The sequence below is a fragment of the Phascolarctos cinereus genome, unplaced genomic scaffold, assembly GCF_003287225.1.
Source record: "Phascolarctos cinereus isolate Bilbo 61053 unplaced genomic scaffold, phaCin_HiC Scaffold_4;HRSCAF=312, whole genome shotgun sequence".
Taxonomy (NCBI): Eukaryota; Metazoa; Chordata; class Mammalia; order Diprotodontia; family Phascolarctidae; genus Phascolarctos; species Phascolarctos cinereus.
The window spans coordinates 52,791,799-52,816,289 of record NW_027555847.1 but is presented as its reverse complement, the minus strand read 5'-3'; the positions used below and the strand labels follow the sequence as shown (position 1 = coordinate 52,816,289).

The following is a 24,491-nucleotide window of genomic DNA, read 5'->3' as shown; positions in this document are numbered from 1 at the left end:
TGGAAGTGAATGTTGAAAACTAAAAATAAATAAATTAGTAAGGAAATTCTCCAGGCTACTGACAACCAGACTGAGCTCTGCCCATCCCCACACTCACGTTAGCATGTTAGCCCTCTTTCTGGCCATTCTCTTTACCTTGCCCCATGTCATCACATTCCACCATCACATGCCTTCAGCTTCCCTGGCTTTCTGTTCTCCTTTCACATTGTCTCTCTGCAGCTCCAAAATCAGCTTAAGGAAGAAGGTCAGAATTTCATGCAGGTCCATAGGAATCTTAGAGTACCTGAGGCATGAAGAAGTTTTAAAAAGAATTATGGCTGAGCTTTCCCCCATGACAGAGAGATTGAAGCAATAAGTAAGGGGATGTGGATGCCTATCCATTCAAGGATGCTGAGGCCCCCGAAGTAGAATGACAAACTACCAGCACTGTGCCTCCAAACATCTTACCTACTCCTTCCCCTTCACTTGAGACCCAAGTCAGTCTTCTCACAAAATGAAAATTCACCTGAACCATGGTATGTTCTGGTCCCACAGTTGTAAAGAAAAGGGCAAGCAGAGTCCTTGTTTTATGGAATCTCAGAAGAGAGTTGGAGATTTGGAAAGATCTCCAGTCCTGTCCAGGGAAGCACGTGCAGATTCTAGAGCAGTAGACTTTACACTGGAGAAAGCAATTCATCTGACTTTTGCTGCTGTTGTTCAGTCGTTTCAGTCATGCCCAACTCTTTGCAACCCTATTTGAAGTTTTCCTGGAAGATACTGGAGGGATTTGCCATTTCACTCTCCAGCTCATTTTACAGATGAGAAAACTGAGGCAAACAAGGTTTTAAGTGACTTGCCCAGGGTCACACAACTACTAAGTGACTGAGACCAGATTTGAACTCAGGAAGATGGGTCTTCCTGACTCCAGGCCTGGTGCTCTATCCACTGCACCACCTAGCTAACCTAGTCATCACACTACCTAGCATGATTGAAACGTAGATCATAGGTTTCTAGCTACACGGGACCATAGAGGCCATCTAATCTAACCCCCTTATTTTAAAATGAGGGAACTGAGGTCCAAAGAGTTTCAATGATTTGGCCCTAGTTCACAAGGGCATTAAGTGGCAGATCTAGAATTTAAAGCCAGGTCTTCTGACTCTAAATCCGCTATTATTTCTACTGTACCATGTTTAAAGACATCTGAATTCCTCTGGCCTAATTCTGTAGGAAATTCTCTGGATAGATTTCTCGCCTATAGTTTTGTTTCCTGACGGGACTTGCCCACTAGGAAAAGGGCACTCTTTACAAATGACTAACCCGAGTTCCCAGGCCAGATATGTATCCCATTAATCAGTAAATGAGTCCATCGTCATTCGGGGTTCTAAGTCTCTTTCTGAGTTTGGATTGGCGAGATTCAACTCTCTAGAGCCTGATCAGTCTTGGCTGATGAAATCAAGTTTCTGCAGCTTCAAGGCTGAGGACCAGACCTGGACCGTGGTTCAAGCACACAATGGAGCCTAGTTTGAAACAGCTACGATGCCTTCATTATTACAGTCCTTCATCTCCTGCCTATTATATTGATTTAGGATTATTCTCTTTTGGGGGGGGAAGAGGAGGGGACTTCTCACCTCTCCCAGGACCTCGCTCAAATTAGGATCTCCAATCTCAAGGCCTTGTATTTCCTTCCTCCTACCTCGTGTTCCTCTTCAAGAACTTTCTCCTTCTGCATGGTCTGGTTTCTTCTCCCAAAACCTATTTCCTCTCAAGGCATAATCTCTTCTCTCAGATGCTCTTGGCCTCTCGATCTTGGTCTCCTTTTCCAACTCCACCCCAACACATGTATACACATATACACACATACCTCTTCCTTCACTGCCTATTAACTATTCATTCATTTTATAGCCTAATGTAGTGGCCCAGTATTTCCAAGGTCCTAGGATTTTTTCACTTGTCAATTTCAGGTGAAGGTAGTTCACTAAATTGAGAATGGCTTCAGTGAGGCAAAAGACTAGAGCAGAGGTATCAAACTCATGGCCCAACTCCCAATTACAATGAAAACAAAGTTAAAATGTAATTGGGAAATATTTAACAAAATAAATAAAAATACAATTCAACATATATAATGCTAATTTGTGGTTTTCTAAGTCAATATGAGGCCATAGATCCATTTCTATTTGAGTGTGATACTGCTGAGAATCCCCAAATATCTTAATGGTGTTTAAGCTGAGGCTGGAGGATCCCATAGTAAAATTATAACAGTAATAATAGCAATGACAACAAAGTGCTTTACTTACAATATCTCATTTGACCCTTAATAATAACCCTGATAGGTAGGTATTATACTATTGTTAACTTATAGATGAAGAAACTGGATCTGACTGATTAAGTGATTTTCCCAGGGTCCCAAAGTTAGTAAGTGTCAGAGCTAGGATTTTAACCCAAATCCTCCTGACTCTAATTCCAGTATACTATCCTGGCTAAATACTGCCTTACTTGTCATGATGTTCTAAGGGAAGGTGGAGCCTCCACCCACACAACACACGAACTAGACCACATGCTGTGAAAGGTCCCTTCTAGCCCTAAAATTCTATGATCCTCCCTTTTTTTCTTATCTTTCTCCCTAATTTCCTTTTCTCTCCCTTTTTTGTATCTTACATCATCTCCTCTAGCCCCAACCTGCACTGACTGATTAATAATATGCTCCTGTTACTTGAGAGTTGATGCCCCTCAAAGACAGGAAACATGCGAAACTAGCTCAGCTGAGACATTCAGTACCTCTGTGAAAGTTACCTGTGGGTATGGCACAATGCCTGGCACTCTGTCCACAGTGAATAACACAAAGTCTTGACCTCCAGTAACTTAACACAGTGGAACGAGTAGGCCAGGAAAGAAAGAATTTGGAAGAAAGGAAAAAAGAAGAGAAAGAGAAGAAAAGGAGAAGACACTATATTGTAGATGAAATCATGTAGGATTTTACATAAAAAGGCCTAGGTTTGAATCTTGGCTCTGCCTCTTAACAGATATATGACTTTGGGTAAATTCCTTCCCCCTCAATTTCTCAATTTGGTTCTCAATTTCTTTATCTGTAAAATGAGGGGGGTTGGAATAGATAATCTCTAAGTTCCAGCTCCTATTAAACTAGGTTTGAGGATTTAAAAAAAAAAAAAGGAGCAGGAATTGAGAGCATTCTGGTTGGAAGATGTGGAAAAGAAAGCAGACAGGCACTAAGACATAAACTCACTGGGTGTCAGTATCAATAGCTCAGTTCAATTAGACAAGGGTTGATTACCCAATCACATATTTATATAGATTTTGGTTTTCCTCATAGACAAGGCTTTATTACCCAATCACGTATTTATACAGGCTTTGGTTTTCCTCACAGCTCTGTAAAGTACATAGCACAAATTTTCTTATTTCCACTTCACAGATGGGGAAAGGCTGTCAGTCACCTAAGGTCACACAGGTAGTAAACAGTACTGTGAGGATTGAACAAAGGCGTCCTTGGCCAGCACGTTGTCCATTCCCTCTATAGCAAGCACAGCCCTAAGCTCAGGTACCTGCCGCACGTGAGCCACTGGTACAGGGCTCTTAGAAGGTATGGTGTCAGGACCAAGGATGGCTAAAATTCGGGTAGGGGCAGAATGTAATGCAATGAGCCCTGGAATAGAGTCTGGAAGACCTGAGCTCAAATCCTGACTCAGGCACTTATTAGCTGTGTGACTCTGGGCAAGTCCCTTAATCTCTCTGAACCTGTTTCCTCTCCTATAAAATCAGAAGGATGGACTCGATGGACATTAAGATACCTCCTCAGCTCTGGCTCCATGAGCCCCTGACCTCTAAGATTCCCTCCTCAGCTCTAAATCCATGATTCTATGACCTCTAAGGTTCTCTCCTCACATCTAAGTCCATGATTCCATGACCTCTATCTAAGGTGCACTCCTCGGCTCTAAGTCTATTATCCCATAAGATAGAGACGAGTCAAGATGCTCCAGCCCCGGGGCACGTGTCAAAGTTTTTGCGGGGGGGGGGGGGGGGGGGTGCGCCGACTTAAGATGCCTCGGAACCTTTGTACGATGGCTGCGTTTCCCCTCCGGAAGCTTCTCTGTGGTGGACAAGCTCGGATCTGCCTCTGCGCTCTGACAGAGGCACCGGAAGTGACCCGTCCTGGGTGCCTCCGTCGCCGCCGCGGGAGGAGCTGCCACGTCCGAGCCCGAGAACCGCCGCCGCCGCCGCCGCCGCCATGGTAAGAGCCCTCTGCTCTGCGAGTCCAGCTGTGGAGCCCCCAGCGCGGACCCGGGGTGGGGAGCGGGTGGAGGGGCGGGAGGCAGAGGACGGGTCCGCAGGCCGCTGCTTCCCTCACCCCACCCCCCGGGACAGGGGGCCGGACGCCCCGCCGGAGTGTGAGGAGACCCGCTGGCCCTGCCCGGAGCCGGTGGGGCGACAGGCCCAGCCGACCTGGCTCCTGCCCCCGTCCGAGAACGGGAGCGACTAGTAACCGTGCCCCCCTCCCGGGGCGGCGGCCTCTGCTCGGGTCCAGCCGGGCTACAGTCCCCTGACCCTTGCTTGTTCCGGTGTAAACCGAGGGGTCTGGACGAGATAAGGCGCCGGGGCCTGCCCCGGGTGGGGCAGAGACGTGGCTATTCATTCCTCCGTGAAGCACTTACTGTGGACCGGGCTTTGGGGCTGCGAAGACCCGAAGAAAACACCCCAGTTCGGGTCCTCAGAAGGCTTGAGGCCATCCTGGGGAGGGAGCAAACGTGTCAACAGTCCAGGAGAGGCAAAAACGTGCCCCGAGATTTCTGGGGAGGGGGAGAGAAACCACGATAGGCCGCCGATAGGCAATGCGACAATGGAGCTTTTAGCCCAGAAACTAAGTCCGGAGCTTCTTCTATGGGAGCAGTCTGAGCACTTAAGGGGAGGGTTCATATACGGTTTAAGGTTCAGTGAATATGAATTAGACAGGATGTCCCGAAAGTCCTAGTGCAACCTAAAGCTTTAATAACTTAAAACAACACCGAGATTTTTGGGACGCCCTGTCCGGAGCCCAAGTTGAAGCACCATAGGTGATAAGGGAAAAATCATTTATAGTGGAAAATAGAGGCATATAGTGCCCCGAAAATAACGTTGAACTTGCAGTCCGGAAGCCTGGGTTCTGGTTGAGGCTTAACTTGGGGTGTGATTCTGAGCAGTCCAGCCTGGTCTCTAAAGTCACCTGTAGCTCTAATCTATGATTCTCTTCTTTAAGTCTTAAGTTCATTGCTTAGGCTCCATCTTTTATGAGTAAACCCTGCCCCGGGGTGTTTATCAAAGTCCAGACAAGTGATTGAGCTAGGAAGCAAATCGTCTTTTAGACTCTGTGTGCAAATTGCTATGCTGATACCAAGCCACAATTCATCCCGACGAATGTTTTACCTCTGAGGTTGGTTTCCTGCTCTTACTTTTAGTGGGAAGGTGGTCCTTGTTCTCTCTTCATTCAATTATGCTACAAAGGTTGAGAATAAAGTGTGAGCATCCATAATTTAACCTTAATAACTCATTGTGAGTCTTCCATTAATGTAGCTACATTTCAAATTGTATTTTTTTCCTTTACAACTATTTTGATAATCAATCAATAAACATTTATTAAGTGCCTTCTTTGTACAAGGTACTATGCTAAGTGCTGGGGATACAACGAGGCAAAAGATGTATGTACCTTGCCTTCAAGTAATTCAGTCTAATGGGGGAGACAACCTGCAAACAGCAAACCATATACAGAATAAATAAGAAATAATTAACAGAGGGGAGGCACTAGAATTAGGAGAGGTTTGGAGAAGGAATTTTAGTTGGGACTTAAAGCAAGCCAGGAAGGTCAGTAGTAAAAGCAGAGGAAGGAGAGCATTCCCACATGGAGGAATAGCCAGAAGAGAAAGCCCAGAGCCAAGACAATTCATCATGTAGAATATCTATTTTATTTGTTCCATAGTGGTCCCTAGTTCTGATTTTTTTTTAATTTGGTAAAAATATATTCACTCCATTCAGCTACTTGGTGCTATAATAGACTTTGCTTATATCCTACCCCTGTATCCACTCCCTGCCTTCGCTGTTCTCGAATAAAGAATACTAAATGTTTTTCTGGATGAAGTTATAAGAAATATCCATATCACACCTAAATATATAATTTTGCTCTTTTCATATAATTTTAGTATACTTCATTGCTTCAGGTATTCGTATTGGTAGTCAATTATTAGCAATAATTGCTATATACATAATACTTTGTGGTTACAAAATGCAGTCCCTGCCCGCAAAGAATTTGTAGGCAAGTGCAAAATCCCATTCAATTCAGGAAGCATTTATTAAGAACTTGCTGTGGCCTGGTATTTTTCTGAACTAAAGATAAAAAGACAAAAAGGAAAAAAGTTGCTGCCCCCTTGGAACATACCTTCTTTTGAAGGGAAGGGGAAACAGCATGCATGTAGGTAGGCAAATATAAAACACAAAGTAATTACAAAATGAGGAGAATGCTGACAGCTACAGGCTAACACACACATAAGGCAAGATGTCACAACCTCTATAAGAGACAAAAAGTGCCCTTGGAATTCAAAGGAGGCCAAAGTACCTTTTCTGTGAGTGTGGCCAGAGAAGGCTGCCTAGAAGGGGTAAGGTCTTCAGTTGGGCCTTGAATAATGGATGGAATTTACGAAGGCAGAAAACTATGGCAATAGCATCATATCCCCGTACATCTTATGGTCGTCATAATCCAGATTTGCTCTACAAACTATTTAGCACACAGATATGCCACCAATGTTAGATGGATGACTTCATTCAGTCAGAAATGTATGTTAAGTAGCAGCCCCAGGAGGATTGTGGCCCAAGATTGGAAAATAAGGGAGGTCTAATCCAATTTGTACAGAAAGTGCTACAGAAGCTTAATGATGTTGGAAGTGACCATAGACTATAATTGTTGATGTTTATGTTGAGAAAATTTTGAAAGGATAGAGGAACATTAGATGGAAATAATGGATCAGATTCCTGAGGAGGTTGCTTTATAATTGCCATTATTAATTTAATGTAATCTTTGGTTTCAGGTGTCAGTCATTAACACTGTGGATACCTCCCATGAGGACATGATTGTGAGTATTCCATTTAATAATTACTTAAAGCAAATCTGAAATTGACATTCCTGTGGGATGGCAGAGTTTTTATTTTTAATTCTGCAGTTTTGATGTGTTAGTTTATGAATCAGAATGGATTTTGGGGGGGTTTTTTTGAGAATTCGCCAAACTCTAGTATTTAGCCATTAAAAGACCACATCCCGCCTTTCTTAGAGTCCTCTTCAGAAATGCTCCCATTGTTTGAGAGGCTGTCGTATCAGCATAGAGTAGGAAGCCTTAACCCTTTTCGTGTCATGGTCCCCTTTGGCAGCAATTTGGTAAAGAAGCATAGGGACCCCTTCTCAAAATAATGCTCTCAAATGCATAAAATGAAATATGCAAGATTACAAAGGAAACCAGTTTTACTGAATTACAGTTGAAAGCTTAGAGATCCCAGGTAAAGAACTCCTGGTATAGAGGCAGGTGTTACTTTCCATCTTCATGTTCAGCAGCTTTTTCTTTTGGGCCACACAGCAATTGGCAGCTGGCTTTTCTTTTTCTAAACCTTCTGCTGAAAGTATTTCACATCCTCGGTTGTTTTGTTGGCTGTGATGCTACCTATTCAGGGTCTACAAAGGCTGTAATGCAACTGTTAGAAAAGAGAAAATACAGTCCTAAGACTTAGAGATCTAGATTTGGCCAGAACCTGAGGGAAGTAAAGGGTTGGGCCTTTATCTCCTGCAGAAGAATCCAAATACTTTCCTTGAATAGTTTAGTAACTTCCTATGGTCCGGCTTTGATAGGAAATTGGAAAGTAAATGGGGCTGTATGTTAGTATAAAATAAATAAGCTCAATTAGTCTAATAAACCTAGTTATTACAGGAAGCAGAGAGTTGCTTGAAATTCCTATGGTCAACAGCGTAGCCAGTATATGTGGTAAAGGTGTCTGAAATATTTTATGGGAAAGGAACAACAAAAGCTTTTGAGTGGTTAAGACTGTGGGAAGAAGAAATAAAAGAACGGTTCTAGCCTGCCTTTCAGATTCATTAACCTTTTATTATGCATTTCGAATTTATGCCTTGTATGCTAGATATAGACACTAGTGATACAGAAGTGAATGAGACAAGATCTCTGCCCTCCAGGAGCTTACCTGTGGTGGGGTCATGATACACACTAAGAAAATGCATCTATGTATTCAGTTGACAAGGTGTAAAGGGACTTTAAGTATTTAATACTAGCTGTGTCTTTAACTTATTTCTCACTTTAAAAAGAACATTTTATATTGGAGAACACGATGTATAATCTTTCATATAGTATAAACTGACTTCCTTTCTTCAGATTTCTCTGGGACTAAATTGGCTGGAGCAGTGTTTTTGTTTTTTGGTTTTTTTTTTTAATTTAAAATCTCTGCCTTAGTAACAATGGGTGTGAGCCTCCACAGTCTACAGATCTCCTGATTTCTCTGTTCCATATTCAGCATGATGCCCAGATGGACTATTATGGCACCCGCTTGGCCACCTGCTCATCAGATAGATCTGTCAAAATCTTTGATGTGCGGAATGGGGGTCAAATTCTCATTGCTGACCTGAGGGGGTGAGTATGTCGAACACTGAGAAAATTCTGGGGGGACAAAAAGATTTTGCTGCTCGGATCTTATATAATAGACTTTGGAAAATGAAATAACAATCTAGACTTGATCAGAATCTTATGTGTTTATCAGAGAGGATGGAGAGGAGGCCATTATCCTATAGAGCATATCTCTGCTATTAAAAGCCTTGTTTTGCCCAAAGTGATTCCAGCATTGGCTGAAACTCTTTAAAGGAAACAGCTTCCTTGGAATAATATCCATAATCCCTGATTCCTAAAGCAGGAGTTAATCAATTGGGGTAAATGAGGCACAAAGAGATTAGATAATGTGCCTTCAGACAGTTGAAGAGGGGAAACAGGAGGGTTCTTGGTTTCCAGAATTGTAACTGAAATGCTAAGTTCGTGATTTTTCAAAAATACAAGCAAAACAAAGAAGTACCGTCAATAGATTGCTAGGACCAGATCTTGTAAATTCTCTACTCTTCCCTACATTGAGTTGATATTTATACCTGTACTTAGAAAAGCGTCAACAGTAATTCTTCCATATTCAGTTCAGCACCAATAGGAACATCAAAGGTAGTAGAAATAAATCTAGTCATAGTTTAATTATCAGTTCTTTTACTGTGGCTCAGGTCAAGCTATTAGCCCAGTAAACCAAAGGGAGAACAGCTGCTTGGGATTTGAAACTGTCTGGTACAGGAGAAAATAGAGACTGACGATGATGAAGTTAGCCTCTCTTTGGGCCAAAGCAGTGGAGCCCAGGAGACATTGTGGCAGTCCAGCTCAATAAGACATGTACAAAGACAGAAATGAAAGTCTGCCCAAGAGGGCTTTAGACACAACATATATACTGATAAGTAAAGACAAGACAGAAGAGGGAGAGAGCGCTAACAAGCAGGAGGGGTGGAGAAGGCTTCACAGAGAAGATACCTGGAATGAGGCTGGAAGGAAAGGATGGGTTCTAAGGAGCACAGGTGAGGGCAGATTGTATCCCAGACATCAGAGACAGCCTTTTGTGTGCAAAGGCGTGGCATGGAATCAGGGTATAAGGCCAAGTTTAGTGAACAGAAAGTTGCTCAGGAACATCTGTCCTATGGAGAGAAGTAATATGAAAAAAGGCTGCCATCTGTTGGAGCCAATTGTGGAAGACTTTAAATGCCAGGGCCAGGACTTTACGTTTTATCCAAGATGGAGAGCCACTGAAGATTTTTAAATAAGTGAGTAGCATGGTCAGACCTCAGGAGTATGATTTTGCCAGCTGTGTATAGGATGAGTTGGAGAAGAGAGACTAAAAACAGACGCCAGTTGGGAGATTGTTATTATTATGGGCCAGGTAAGAAGTGATGAGAGCCTTATTAGGGTGGAGAAAAGGGGATGGATAGGAGAGGTATGGAATATAGCGGACAAGATGTTGCAACCAGTTAGATATGTGGGGAGAAGGAATAACGGAGAGAAAGAATCATAGATGATACAAGTTACAAACCTGGGATTCTAGGAGAATGGTGTGACTGCTCTGTTGTACTGCTGTCTACTGGGAAGCAAGAAACATGGATTTTAGTCCCATCTCTACCCCTTAATACCTGTGTGAGATCTTGAGCAAGTCAGCATATTTTGGGGCTTCTGTCTCCTCATCTGTAAATTAAATGGAATGGACTAGATCAGTTGTTCCTAGCCTCTTTTAAGCAGACACATAAGATCATAGATTTAGAACTCAAAGGTCGTCTAAGCCAAACCCCCTCCCATTTTATAGATGAGGAAAACTGAGGTCAGGAGAGGATCCAGGGCCTCTGATTCTCAGTCCCTTGCTCCTTGCCCTTTACCCATTTATAACTTTAAAAAATGTTGCACCCCCTTATATGAAAGTTATACTGTTAGTGTTCAGTGAGGCTTCTATTAATTTGGTAATACTTTAAAATTAATTCCTATTTTATTAATTATAATGGCATCTACATATATCTGAAAAACTCATTATCCATAATGTTTGTTTTGTTGGAGCTAATAACAAATAACACTCGATTCGCATCTGAATCCATAGGTCAAAAGCCATGGGCAAGATTATCCCTAGAGCCCCTTCTAGCTCTGAATGCCATGATTCTACCTAGCAATGGACATTTTGGGAAAAGCCATTGTTTCTGTCATTACCTGTACAGTTTTGTCCTTAGCTGTTGTCTCAGCCAATAATAGAGCTATAGAATAGAACTGGCTAGTCTGATCTACCCTGGGCCCACTCCCATATTACAGGTTAGGAAACTAAGTCTCTGCGAGCAGAAGGGCTTCCCTGCTGCCTGTGTTCCAAATGGCAGCACCTCGATTCAGAGCCCAGCTTTTTGGTCACCTTGGGCGGGGGCTGAATGAACCTCATCAGGCCTTAGGTTCCTCATCGGTAAAGTGAAGGGGTTGGACTAGACCACTACTGAGGTCTTTTTCAGCCTTGAAACTGTGGTCCCGATGCAGTGTTCTTTCCTGCTGTACTGTGCACCTTGGCAAGCCATTTTTTAATCTGTCTGTTTGTGAGACGCCTTCCCAAACCCTTATTTGGCAGTTTATAAATCTTTGGGCTTTCTTATAGTCATGAAGGCCCCGTGTGGCAAGTGGCCTGGGCTCATCCTATGTATGGAAACATCTTAGCCTCCTGCTCCTATGACCGGAAAGTCATCATCTGGAAAGAAGAAAATGGCACATGGGAAAAAACATATGAGTACACGGGACATGACTCTTCAGGTATGACATGGTCTGATGAGAAAATATGCATCAAGAAGTGTGTCATTATGTGACGTTCGTATGTCTGAAACATTGCTCTTCCTCCAGCCCCTCATCTTGATTTTCTCTCTTTTTACTCACATGCCTCCCTCTCACTGGCATTTGGTTGCCTTCTCTCAAGTCTGTCCCATTGCTAGAAAAACTTCCCATTCGTCAGCTCCTCCTAATGCCTAGAGTGAACCCTCCCTGCTTCTCTCTCCTTCGTGGGACACTCTTCATTCCTCTCTATCGATGTTTTTCCAACAGTGAACTCAGTGTGCTGGGCCCCCCATGACTATGGGTTTCTTCTTGCCTGTGGCAGCTCTGACGGGGCCATCTCCCTGCTAAGCTATGGCGGCGAGGGGCAGTGGGAAGTGAAGAAGATCAACAACGCCCACACTGTAAGTCCTGTACATCGGGCAGTGGTTTCATCACAGGCAGTTTCAAGCAGTTTGCGGTTCTTGCCCCCTCCAGACTAGCAGGGGGCACCCCAGGTCCTAGAGAAATAATTGACTTAACCCAAGGTCAGCCTTGTCCTCGGCCGAAAGAGATGTCATTTTCACACTGAGCTTATCTAGGAGACTGAGGGTATCAGGTGCCAACTTGATAAAAATTTGTCATTCTTGCATGCTGGAGGAGGCGGAGAGGCATAGTACCCGTTATAGGCTGGGTGGCATATGGTGCTGACTTGGCCTGGGTCGTGAAGATTAGTTAACACCGCTCTCCCAAGTGGCAGGGGCGGGGATGTGGCAGTAGCTACTCATCCATGGGGCATCTTTGAAGCACTGCCATAGGCTGGCAATTTTCAATTTGGCCATGACGATCTTGGGGAATTCGTTTCCCTCTACTCCAGAGCATTAAAACTAAAGCAAGCAAGCAGGGGAACAGTTTTTTTTCTTTTTATATGTTTTATTAATGGTTTTTTATATACCTCAGTGACTGTGCTGTCCTTCTCCCCAGCCCTCATAGAACTTTTCCTTTTAACAAATATGTACATTTGAGAAAAACAGATCCACACATTGGCCACATTTGGAAATTTTTCCTCATTCTATACTCATGGCCACCATCTTTCTGTGAAGAAGTAGGAAGAGTGATACTTCACCATCTGAAGTCACAATAGTTCACTGCATTGATCAGACTTCTGAAGTCAAAAGAGATGCTATAACTGTTTCTGTATAGATGAAACTTCTCCCTCCATCTTTGACTTTGTAGGAATAGATGTGTGGTCCTGGTAAGAAAGTGCCAACATACTTGAGTATGTACACTTGAATAACTTTTTTGGTGTAATTCCAGATTTTTTTTCCGTAATGATTAGACCAGTTTACAGTGCGACCTGTCTTTCCACAGCCTCACCAAATCTTAGCATTCTGATCTTTGTCATCTTTGCCAATCAGATGGGAAGGCAGTGAAGCCCCAGGGTTGTTCTCATTCTCATTTCTCTTTAAATTGTTGATTTGATGCAGTCTTTCGTAAGGTTGTTGAGTTGAAAACTGCCTGTTCGTGACCTTTGATCACTGTCCAGAGAGTAATAGGCCATAAAGCTAGTGAAAGACAAAGAGAATGGAACGTGTCAGTTCCAGATTTTCAATACCCCAAATACAACTAACACCAGCTCAGCCGAAATCTTAAAGCAGGTGGCTAAAAGCCTAGACAGTTTCTTTGCAGATTCCTAAATCTGCTTCAAGCCTTGCATGTTATGTAAAAGAGCCCTGGGAGTCTTGCTATCAGGGCTCAGCCATTTCTTCTCTCCTGAGTAGTCCATTTAGAAAATTCTAGAGAGCCCAGGATAAATTTTCCCTATGCTTTGATTCCCTCTCCACGCCTTTAGAATCCCTAGCTTAACTCCAGACTTAACTCAGGTGCCACCTCCTACAGGAAGCCTTTCCTGATCCCCCTCGTTGTTTGTGCTCTGTCCTCCCTCAGCCACTATGTTGAGGTGTAGTGTATAAGCTAGCTGGGGGTGGGGCCGGTTCTTATTTTTGTCTTTATGTCTGGAGCCCCCACCATAGTGCCTTGCACAGTAATAGGCACTAAATAAACGTTCATTGTGTTGGATGACCTCGTATAACTGGCTTGTGGAACTTCAGGAAAGCCTGTGCCCCACATCTTCCTTGCAAGTGAACCTGTCCTGTTAATCTGTGGGGTAGAAAGCCAAGTAGCATCTTGTTTCCTTCTCTGTTCAGATTGGCTGCAATGCTGTGAGTTGGGCTCCTGCCGTCATACCTGGGAGCCTGGTAGACCAGCCGTCTGGACAGAAGCCAAACTACATCAAGAAGTTTGCCTCAGGCGGCTGTGACAACCTGGTCAAGCTGTGGAAGTAGGTGGGCCCTCCGGGGCACGTGGGCCTTTAGTTGTCTTAGACACAGAGTCCTTGCTGCTCCCCCAGATACCAGCTAGCGTTGCCAACTCACGTTGAATAAGGCTGGTTCCTTTGCCTCTTCATTGTGTCTCCAGAATATCTTCCCTCAAAGCCTCTGCTGTGTCAGGGAGTTCTGAAACTGATCTCTCTACGTCATCGTGCACGTTTGGTAATAGCCCTTTATTGTTCAGCTGGAGTCCCACCCTCAGAATACATGGGGGCAAGTGAACTGTCCTTAGAGGCAACCTTTTTACAGGATACTGTTGGTCATATTAAGTAGATTTCAACAGACTGAGAGGAAAAAAAACCTAAATAATAAAAACATAATCTGTATACCTCTTTAAGGATTGCAAAGTGCTTTATATGTGATAGCTCATTTGAGCCTCACAGCCACCCTAGAAGGTAGATGGCCTTACTGTCCCCATTTTACAGATGACAAAACTGAGGCATACAGGTCAAATGACTCGCCCAGAGTCACACAGTCATTGGATATCAGAGTCAGGATTTGGACTTATGTCTCCCTGAGATCCGGATCCAGTGTTCTTATCTACTGGGCCACCTTGATGCCCAAAAGAATAAAGAGCTCGCCATCCCCCAAGTGGTTGCTCAGAATTCGATTTGTGGTGTATTGGTTTAAGGGACATTCCCATTATCCAAACAGCCCAGTACTGAGGATCATCATTATTCACTTTGATAAAAGACAGCCGGCTATGAGCTGCTTTCCTCCCTTTCTTGTCCGTCTGTTCTTTAGGGAGGAGGAGGATGGTCAGTGGAAGGAGGATCAGAAGCTGGAAGCCCACAGTGACTGGGTCCGAGACGTTGCGTGGGCCCCTTCCATCGGCCTGCCGACAAGCACCATTGCCAGCTGCTCCCAGGTGAGCCCCAGCATATGAAGAAGGGCGGCCAAGTGATTAGTCTTTGAGGTGACAAACAGGATAATCAGACAAAGCTGTGGCCTCATCTTTTGTGAGACCCGCTTCTGAGACTCACTGTGAACCAGAGAAAGGAATTGTGCAGCTTTGGAGGCCAAAGACAATAGGGACACATAGAGCAGGCTTCAGTCTGCCTGGGAAAACGAGCAGTTAACAAAACCAGCAGCAGCGTGACAGACAGGAAAATGGCACTGTCTTCAGTGGTTGTTAGCCCACCTGCTGGAGACATGGTCAGCCATAGTCAGTGCTTCCTCGAGAACGTAGAATTAATGTGTTGCTTCTTTTTTGTCCTTTCTCTTCTTGTCCTCAGTTTGAAACGAAATACACGTCTCACTTTAGTCATTGTATCCTTGGTGTCTGCCCAGGGCATGTCGTAGACACCTAATAAATGCTAGAGAGTTAAACTCAGTCAGCTGGGGAAATTCTCATGAAAAATTATCAAAGAGAGTAGAAGGGATTTAGCAGATATGAGAGGATAGATTTGTCCAAGTCTTTGGTCTGTACAAACTTAGAGTTAGCAGAATGGACCAAGGAAAAGTGGAGTCATTAGAACAAAGGAAAAAATAGGGTAACCGGAGAAAGTAAGCTCGTGTAACCCCATCTGAAGGGAGAGCTCTCTTTGGGGCAGTGGGAGGGAGGTTGGGCCTGGAGCCTAAGAGCAAAAAAGTCTAATTTGGTGGCGTGAAAACTCCCATTTTCATTATGTGAAACTGATTTGGAGTGTGGACGTAAAAGGTTGTGTTTTGTTTCCTGTACTTTTAAATTTAAGTTCCTAAGGAAAATGAGGCAGTAGCCCCAGGGAAAGCCTTTGCTAGTCATACTATGAGGGGGGCTACAGACACCCAGCACAGGCCTCCTAAAGGTTTCCACTGTCCCCTGAGCCCCAAGGAACCATTGCTGACTGCACTTTTTTCTAGGATGGTCGAGTGTTCATCTGGACCTGCGATGATGCTTCTGGAAATACATGGTCTCCCAGATTACTGCATAAGTTCAATGATGTTGTGTGGCATGTAAGCTGGTCTATCACAGCCAACATCCTGGCTGTTTCAGGAGGAGACAACAAAGTAAGTGTTCTCTTTCATTTGAAACCCTTCAGTTCTTGGAGTGAAAAGCCTCACAATTGGGGGATAAGGAGACATCAGATATTCTTTCAGAATAAAGTTATTGATGCCTTTTGTTTTCACATCACAGTCATTTCACAATCCCACACACACACATAAATATTCAGCATTCTGCACCCAGTGTCATCTCCTGCCAACACCCACAACTAGCCCCCATGGAAGGAGAGAGGTCGAAGATTGGTCATTACACCTACCCAGAGTCTGGTTTTCTTTGAGTATTGTCACAATGTATATTGTTCTCCCTTTTCTGCTTAACTCATTCTGTCTCAGTTCGTATAAGCTTTCCCGTAGTTCTCTGAATTCTGCACATTTGCCATTTCTTCTGTCTCAATAATATTCCATTATACCTCTTACCAGTGCAACCGTGTAATCAGTGAGCACCCACTTTGTTTCTAGGGGGTTTTTTGTTTTGTTTTTTTGCTGCCACAAAAAAAAAACTGCCACAGTGAGTATTTAGGTATATATGAGGCCTTTCTGTCTTTGAGGTCTGAACAATTTAGACACTTTTCTTGCATTATCCTGAATTATTTTCCAGAATGATTAGACCAAAGCACGGCTCCACTAATAATGTTTTATAGTTGCCTGTCTTCCTACAGCCCTTCTCGCATCAGCTATTTCCATCTTGTCATCCTGATCTGCGTTCAAAAAAGATTTTGAACAAACAAAAACCTAAATGGAAATTAATGTCTTCCTCCTCCAAGAATGAGTGATCTGTATTCTGACCACTAGAGGGCAGCGTTGGTCTTCTTCCGATCAAGATTTGGCTTTTTTATTCTGTCTGGCTTGTTTGTTTTTGTTGTTGTTGTTGTTTGTTTGCTTGTTTATTCATTCTGTCTAGCTTGGGAGCAAGAAAGGGGGAAGGTAGGAAGGGGGGGGCATGCATGACCCGTTTTCATTTTAAATAAGACAATGATTTGAAAAAAAAAAGGAAAGAAAGAAGGGGGGGTAGCATTTTTTTAATGAGTTTTAAGATTTTTTAAATGTTCCCAGACACTAAGAAGGCAAATTTTTATATTGATTAAAGTCTTGAGTACATCCTTTGTACCCAAGGTGGGGGGGACACAGAAGTGTTATTATATCTACAATGTGACATGCTTCCTGCCCATCAAGCTTATACATACATGAAGCAATTAGATTAACATAAGAGAGGCTATGATTTTGTGCTAGCATGTGTGCTGCTGATGGACCTCTCTAGATCTGAATAGCATGATGTCTCTGCAGGCCAGAAAAATTGGGGCAGGCTTTGTGGAAGAAATAGGTCTTCACCTGGGCCAAACCTCAGAATCAGGGTGACGTCTATTACAGAAACTAGCTGTTACGGAAATATAGGAACATTCATCTTAAAAACCAAGTGATCTTTTAAAATAAGTTTTGTTGGGAAAAAGTTATTTTAAAAAATCTGCATCCTTGAAATCCTTGCCGTCCTGGACCTCTGTAGCATTTGGCACTGCTGACCATGCCCTCCTGTGGATGGCCTCTCTACCTGGGGCTTTATAAACACCACCCTCCCCTGGCTGTCCTCCTGCCTCTCACACTTGGTCCTTTTCTTTTTACAAGGTAGGTATGTCTTCACACTCTGTCCTTGGCCTCTTTCTTTCTCTCTTGTCACTTTCCAGCCCCCGAGTGAGCTCCACAAAGAGTGGGGAGAGGCTTGATGGCTTGTGCTTGTGTCCCTGGTACTTAGTACAGGGCTTCGTGCATAGTCTCTCCCTGGCGATCATATCAGCTCTCGTGGCCAGCAAATGATCCTACGCCTGGGCAGCCCTGGCTTCTCTCCTGAGCTCTCACCATCCATCTCCACCATGAGGATCTCTTGGCTCATTATCTCTGCTTCTTTGTTCTGGACACAGGTGCTCCCAGTGGTCAGGCCCCGGTTGTTATCAGTCCTTCTCTTCTCTCGTGGTTCTCACTAGTTCTGTATCAGACAGTTGACGTGTCTCTCCCCTCCCCTCCCCTCCCTTCCCTAGAACAGGCTTTCAGCACCACAAGCCTGCACAACTGCTGTTGCCTCCTCAAGAGCCTCCCTGGCTCCCTTCTCTCCCCGGCTCCAGTCCATCTTTCATGCCGCCTGGTACAGATTGAGCTGGTCTGCAGACACCCCAAGGCTGAGGGCTAGAGATGGACAGACCTTTGTGGACAGCCTTTGCGAGTCACTTCACGGAGTCATACAAGCAGTTATTAAGCCACTTCTGTGTATTAGACATTGTCCCTGGGGACACAAAGATGGAAACAGGTACAGGATAGGATTACTAAGTAGGAGGAGGGCTGGGAGAACACACACTCTAGGTTTCAGGAAGACATCATTGTGAAACATTGTTTTCTTGGTTCTGCTTCCTTCCCTGTGCATGTGTTCCTGCATGTGCTTGATTACATTCAGCAAGCATGTATCAGGTACTACTGTGTACACAGATTTGAGCTGAGGAAACAGACAAAAAGTTGACAGAACCTGCGGCTGGGGCGGGGGGGGGGGGCAGGAGAAGCAGCATTTCCCCAGGTGAGTAAATACAAAACCTCAAAAGTCACTTTAAAGGAAGAGCATTAACAAGTAGAGTAAGCGGGAAAGGCTCTTTAACTGAGCCTTGCAGGGAGCTAGGGATCCCAGAAGGTGCCAGGGAGGGAGGAAGAAGAGACTTGAACAAAAAGCCCGGAAAACAGCAGGTGCCCAGCCCAGCTGTATGGGGCAGGGGGGGAGGGGGAGAGCCTGGCTACAGGGGCTTTTAAATGCCTAACAGAGGAGTCCATCTCATGGCTGAGAGACAAGAGGGAGCCTGTGGAGCAGCTTCCGTGCATGACATGATCAGACCTGTGCCGTAGGAATTTTAGGTTGACTACTGTGGAGAATGGATGGGGGAGGGCAGAAAGTTGTGGCAAGAGAAACAAAGGAGGAGGCGATAGCGATAATCCAGGGGAAATGTGCTAAGGGCCTGAGCTAGCAGGTGGCTGGAGAGCACATGGATGTGAAACGTGCTTTAGAGGCAGTATCCACAAAACTTGGCAACTGATGAGAAATGGGAGAGTGAGGGAAGGGAAGGAGTAAGGGGGCTTAGCACTTGTGAGCCTGGGGAACAGAGTGATGGCAGATGGTAACGAGAGAGAGCTAGGAGCTTAGGGGCAAAGCTCTTGGAGTGAAACAAGACATACTTGTGTGAAAAGTTAAATAACAGGACCTTATCACTTAGAGTCAAGAGCTCCATAAACTTTTTTTTTCAGTATTTTGATAACTATTTCAATATAGTTGGTTTCTGTGTATTTTTATGAATTTAAAGACATTTTTCTAACAAAGAAATCCATGATGCAGGAAAGGTTAAGAACTCCTGGACTTGATGGTGTAGTGCAAGTCCTTTCTGAGCTTTACGTTCTTTACCTCAGAGAGATCACCAAGCACTCTGTGATATGCTAAATAAATTATTTTAATGGTCATCTTTTTTTAGCCCCCTTTACTTGCCTGTTGATGCAAAACATCCCAGTCTATAAAGCACTGAACAAACTCTCCCCTGAAAAGTGATCCAGGAAATAAATGCTATGAACTCATAACAAGGAAAGATAATTGGTCAGAAAAAACTTCATGAGAAAAGTAGAAACTGAAAGAGAAGGAGTTTTCATGGCAACCTGAACTTAACCAGATTAAAATGCAATTGGGAAATATTTGACAAAATAAATATGCAGCAAAACATATCGTGAATAGATGGTTTTCCAACTCAATGTGCAGCCCACGAGGATCCATCTGTATGGTATCGTGTCCCCTGTTTCTCTTTGACACTGCTGCTGTAGGGCACTTCCCTCCCACTAAGTAGAAAAAGGAACAGAAACCTTAGGTTGCATTTCTTTGGGATTAAGTTATTTTGAAAGATCTGTAGTTTCCTTATTTTCTTTACTTCCTCCACCAAATGGATCCCATACCCTGTATTCATACTTTGTTGTGCCATGTGGTGCTTATCCTTGTTTTCCAAAAAAATCCTCCACTAGAGAACCAGCCAGAGCCAGAGGCATCCCTCGGGTCCTTTGATCCAGGTGACGATGGAATGGCATTGGTTCTTCAGCACAGTGTTTGTGTTCACATCCGCAGACTCACTCACTGTGCCTCTCTCTTTGCCCCTGTTATTTGTCATGGGTTTGATAGAAGGAAAAACTTGCTGACAATTAGAGCTATTGGCAAGAGAAGTGGCCTGCCTCTTATAGTAAAGACCACTGGTCAGGCATGCTGTACAACTGTGGGTTGGATTAGGTGGACGCAGGGCCTTTCTCCCCTAGAAGTACATGAGGCTGTGATTTTCCACAATTTATGGTCAGATAGTGTTACCAAAAGTGTATTTGTTTTAAAGAAATGGACTTTTGCAACGGTGAGCTGTTTGTAATTGAGCATTGGATCACTTTCTAAATCCAATACATCCCTCTGTCATTCATTATACATCTGAAACCCTCCTCTAAGATGAAGAGTAGGGATTTGAGGTGAGAGCAGAGAGGCTGAACCATGCCTATTACTTCATCAACATGGGGAAACTCCCACCAAAGCAGATGGGCCCTTTCCTGAGGTAGAAAGTTGCCCAAGGCCCTGAGGAGTCAGAGACCTTGCCAATGCTTCTACAGCCAGTGTGTGGCCAAGGTGGGGCTAGAGTCGGGTCTTGTGACTGAGGGAAGTGGAGGGACCCACCCCCTCCCCACTGCCCTGTGCAGACGTCCTTAACGTGCCCGTTGCCAAGAGAAGTAAAGAGCTGAGATGAGGCAGTCTCCACCCTCCTGTAACTCACAGTATGGTTAAGGGGTCGGCAGTAGCTACCTCACAAATGGATTGTGAGAACCAAGTGAGATAATGTGTATAAACTAGGGAAGGCAAGAGATTAAGCATTTGTGTTGTACCTACTGTGTGCCGGGCACTGAGGCAGACAGAGGTTTAATGACTTGCCAAGGATCACACAGCTAGCAAGTGTCTGAGGCTGGATTTGAACTTGGGACATCTTGACTCCAGGCCCAGGACTCTAGCCACTGTGTCTCACTTTATAAACTTTAAAGCGTTATGTGTCAGCCATTGTTATGTTTTTATATATTATATATAATATATATTTTATATGCTGACTAAGCAATGTCATCATCTAATATGCTTTTTTTTTTCCATCGTGGATAGTTAAACCTGTATCTTTCAAAGTACTCTCTATTTCATTGAAGCAGCTTTGTAATATGCCAGGTGGTGCAGCATCCTCTGTAAAGAGGAGGAACCTTTAGAGAAGCTTGCCGTCATCAGTAGAGAGTCCTCTTATTGGCCATTACATGCAGCTCATTACCGATCTGAAGCCCTGCAGCTAGAGGGTCCAACCACTTCCCCTCATAAGATACCTTCCATGACATGTTTGGTATACGGCTTCCTGTTTAATGCATTCACTCAGTACTCAGCAGAGCTTTGGACAGAACCATTTCTGTACTTGTATCCCTCATGGCATCTTAAAGAGTTTTTACATACACATGAGATACACCTTGTCTGAAGAAAATCTTCAAGGCTGCATTTTTTTTATTAATTTATTTTGATTTATCAACAATCACTTACATATGTAAATGTAAAGCCTATATCAGATTGTCTTGGGGAGGGTGCGGGGGAAGAAGGGGGAGAAAAATTTTCAACTCAAAAGCATATGGAAGTGATTGTTGATAAATCAGAATAAATTAATAAAATTTTAAAAATACAATCACTTCCATAAGCTTTTGAGTTTTAAATTTCTCCCCCCCCCAAGATGGTACGCAGTCTGATATAGGCTATACATATACATTCCTATTAAACATATTTTCACATTAATGATGTTGTAAGGAAGAATTAGAACCAATAGGAGGAACCACCAGAAAGAGGAAACAAACAGAAGGAAAAAAAACAGCAAATAGTGTGCTTCGATCTGCATTCAAACTTCATGGTTCTTTCTTTGTATGTGGATGACATTTTCCATCACAAGGCCTCTGGAGATGTCTTAGATCCTTGCATTGCTAAGAAGGGCTAAGTCTATCAATATTAGTCATCACACGATGTGGCTGTTACTGTATACAATGTTCTCCTGGTTCTGCTCACTTCAGTCAGCATCAGACCATACAAGTCTTTTCAGGTTTTTCTGAAGTCTGCCTGTTCATCATTTCTTATAGCACAACAGAATTCCATCACATTCATATACCACAACTTGTTCAGCCATCCCCCAATTGATGGGCATCCTCTCAATTTCCGATTCTTTGCCACCACGAAAAGAGCTGTCAATGCTGCATTTTGAATGGTTTTTTAAAACTCTTTACCTTATGATAATGAAACCTTTTGCTTTCAGGTTACTCTGTGGAAGGAATCGGTTGATGGACAGTGGATGTGTATCAGTGATGTCAACAAAGGTCAAGGTTCAGTGTCTGCTATCACAGAGGGCCAGCAAAATGAGCAGTGACCACGTTAGTGCCAGCAGGGCAGACCCACCAAGGAATCAGCTAGCCGTGGAGCCAGGGGACAGCTGTCTGCAGCCAGGACTCTGAAACTACTACATCTGGGTCAGCTGATGAACAGGTTTTTCCCAAACTGGGAAAGGAAATGAGATGATTCCGAATTCAGTAAGATTACGTGTTCCTACGAATAGATGCACCACAGTATTGATCATCTGCCTTAAAATGATTCAGTATGGTCTCTAAGTTAACTTGACAGATTCAGAACACTTACAGTTCAAGAAAAATTATTACAAATGGTCTTCAGAGTTGTTCATTTTAAGATATTTTTTTTATCAGCTACTTTTGTGTACCCCCTTGAATTTGGGGTTTGTGTTGGGGGTGGGGTTGTTTTCAAAGTAATTGAATAAAGTCAATAATTCTTTACTTTTGGTTATCAATGTAGATTTTACAAAAGACTTCCACATCCAGCATCTTTTCTGGGATTCTCATTTCTATTTTTAGAGGTAAGGAATTTGAGCTCAAGGAGATAAAGTGCTTTGCCTGAGGTCTCACGGTGAGGAAACATGAGGATCCAAAAGCAGGTCTTCCCATCCTTAAATCCTATGCTCTTTGCCATGTACTGTGCTGCCCTAATGTCCTGATCCCAAGAGGAGAGGACAGAGTCACTCTCTGGAGCCTTTTTAAGGACATTTCATCTATTGTCATTCTCCCCTTGCTCCTCCAAGAGGATGCACCACCTCCACCACTTACCCCAAAAGCATAGGGCGTGGGATGATAACTCCACTTTGCTGTGTCCTAGAGTCGGTCAAAAGCTGTGAGCTAGCCACGTATTGGTAGAGCCACTTATTCAATGTCCAGCCCTTTGCTTGGTGCTCAGTGGGATACAGGAGGCTAAAACCCATTCCTTGGCTTTGAGTAACATCATAATCTAGCCATTAGACCGTAACCCATATAATAACTCACACTTAACAAAATGCTTTAAAGTTATCAAATGTGTTGTAAGTTCAATGTAATTTCCCTCAATGAGCTTTTGCAAATAATTATCTCCATTTTACAGATAAGGAAACTGAGGCTTAGTGACTTGCCCATGGTCACATGGCTAATAAGTGACAGAGATTGACTAGAACCCAGTACTTCTGACTCTAAGGCAGGTCTTTCTACTACAATACAGATGCTTCCTAAGTGGTCATAATAAAGAGTTTTTCACATTGCAAATAAGGGTCAGAGGGAGCCAACATCATCTGACTACGTCTACATTGATACCTACCAGCTCTAAGCACCCCTGCCAGCCGCACGGCCAGAGCACAGGCACGCCCCCAGCATGTTCTCCTGGCCTCTGTGCTGACGCCGTCCGTTGGAATCTTGTGATTGTTCTCAGGGGCTCTGAGGCAGCCAGCAGGAGAGCTTCCTGACTTGTTTTCCACTCGAATCCTCTGGTGTCTGATGCTGCTGAAGTCATCCTGGTTTCTCCATAATCACGTAGCAGAATGTAACATCGGGCAAGCCCACCCGGCTGAGAAGGCCCCCATTACAGGCCCCCACAAGAGCAGCCGCCATAGAGGAACCAGCCTTCCTACCTACGGGGAGAGGGGGGCTCATTGCTGGTGGGGAGGCTCTGGTCCCTATCAGTGGAGGTGGCCAATGAGATGGTGGATCTTTTGAAGTATTTTATACACCCTAGTCTATAATACAAAGTGAATTAAACCAATCTGAAATTATTCCCAGTCCATTCCACTTCCCATAAGTTATGTGACAGATGAAATCTGAAATAACCGAGGAAACAAACGTTCAAGCTCCCGAGCATGTGGATTTATTAAGCAATTCATGGCGTAACAAATTGGGACCAGGCCTCCTCAGCTTAGCACTGGATTCCAAATACAAGGGAGGATGAATTTTTATGCATTAAAAGAAACAGGATATAAACCAGGATACAAGATTAGGTAATCTGATTTATAATTGGAAGAAAGATGAGAGGCTTTCCGAGTTGGTAGGGGGAGAGTGGACAGGGGCAATTTCCTGAAATCAGAAAGAAGGGTCCCACTTCACAAGTGTTCGTTTTCAATGAAAGGAACAAAGGAACAGTAACTGACCGACTAGTACAGGGCCAGTTTTCAGGTAAGACATACAGGCTGCTTGAGATGTATAATTATGAGAAAACTCTGCATCAATCTTTGGATCTGACTAGGTTCTGGTTAGCATAATCTGGGTCCTTTATTAAGGGCCTCTAAGCAGCAGGTAGGGGTGGTCCAGCTTCCCAGCCACAGGGCGAGTTATCAAACAGTACAGTCAAGTTTTCTCACAGTTA

At 43.8% G+C, this 24,491-nt stretch overlaps 1 protein-coding gene across 2 annotated transcripts; it reads left to right on the top strand.

The window, feature by feature from the left end:
- The first annotated feature begins 4,097 nt into the window (after window positions 1-4,097).
- On the top strand, window positions 4,098-22,609 carry SEC13 (SEC13 homolog, nuclear pore and COPII component). Of its 2 annotated transcripts, none has more exons than XM_020981019.2 (9): window positions 4,098-4,222; window positions 7,044-7,088; window positions 8,527-8,642; window positions 11,206-11,357; window positions 11,643-11,776; window positions 13,559-13,692; window positions 14,486-14,609; window positions 15,584-15,730; window positions 22,081-22,609. In XM_020981019.2, the coding sequence occupies exons 1-9, from the start codon at window positions 4,220-4,222 to the stop codon at window positions 22,189-22,191; spliced, it is 966 nt and encodes a 321-aa protein (XP_020836678.1). In that variant the 5' UTR covers window positions 4,098-4,219; the 3' UTR covers window positions 22,192-22,609. The 2 variants fall into 2 exon arrangements, with proteins under 2 accessions (XP_020836678.1, XP_020836677.1); XM_020981018.2 differs by lacking the exon at window positions 22,081-22,609 and adding an exon at window positions 17,755-19,207.
- Window positions 22,610-24,491: the final 1,882 nt, after the last annotated feature.

What these genes read in the sequence shown, in the direction of transcription:
- SEC13 (XM_020981018.2), top strand. An exon ending in CCTCCCATGAGGACATGATT is followed by an intron (nt 7,089 to 8,526) that starts GTGAGTATTCCA and finishes TTCCATATTCAG; the next exon opens with CATGATGCCCAGATGGACTA. An exon ending in CACGGGACATGACTCTTCAG is followed by an intron (nt 11,358 to 11,642) that starts GTATGACATGGT and finishes TTTTTCCAACAG; the next exon opens with TGAACTCAGTGTGCTGGGCC.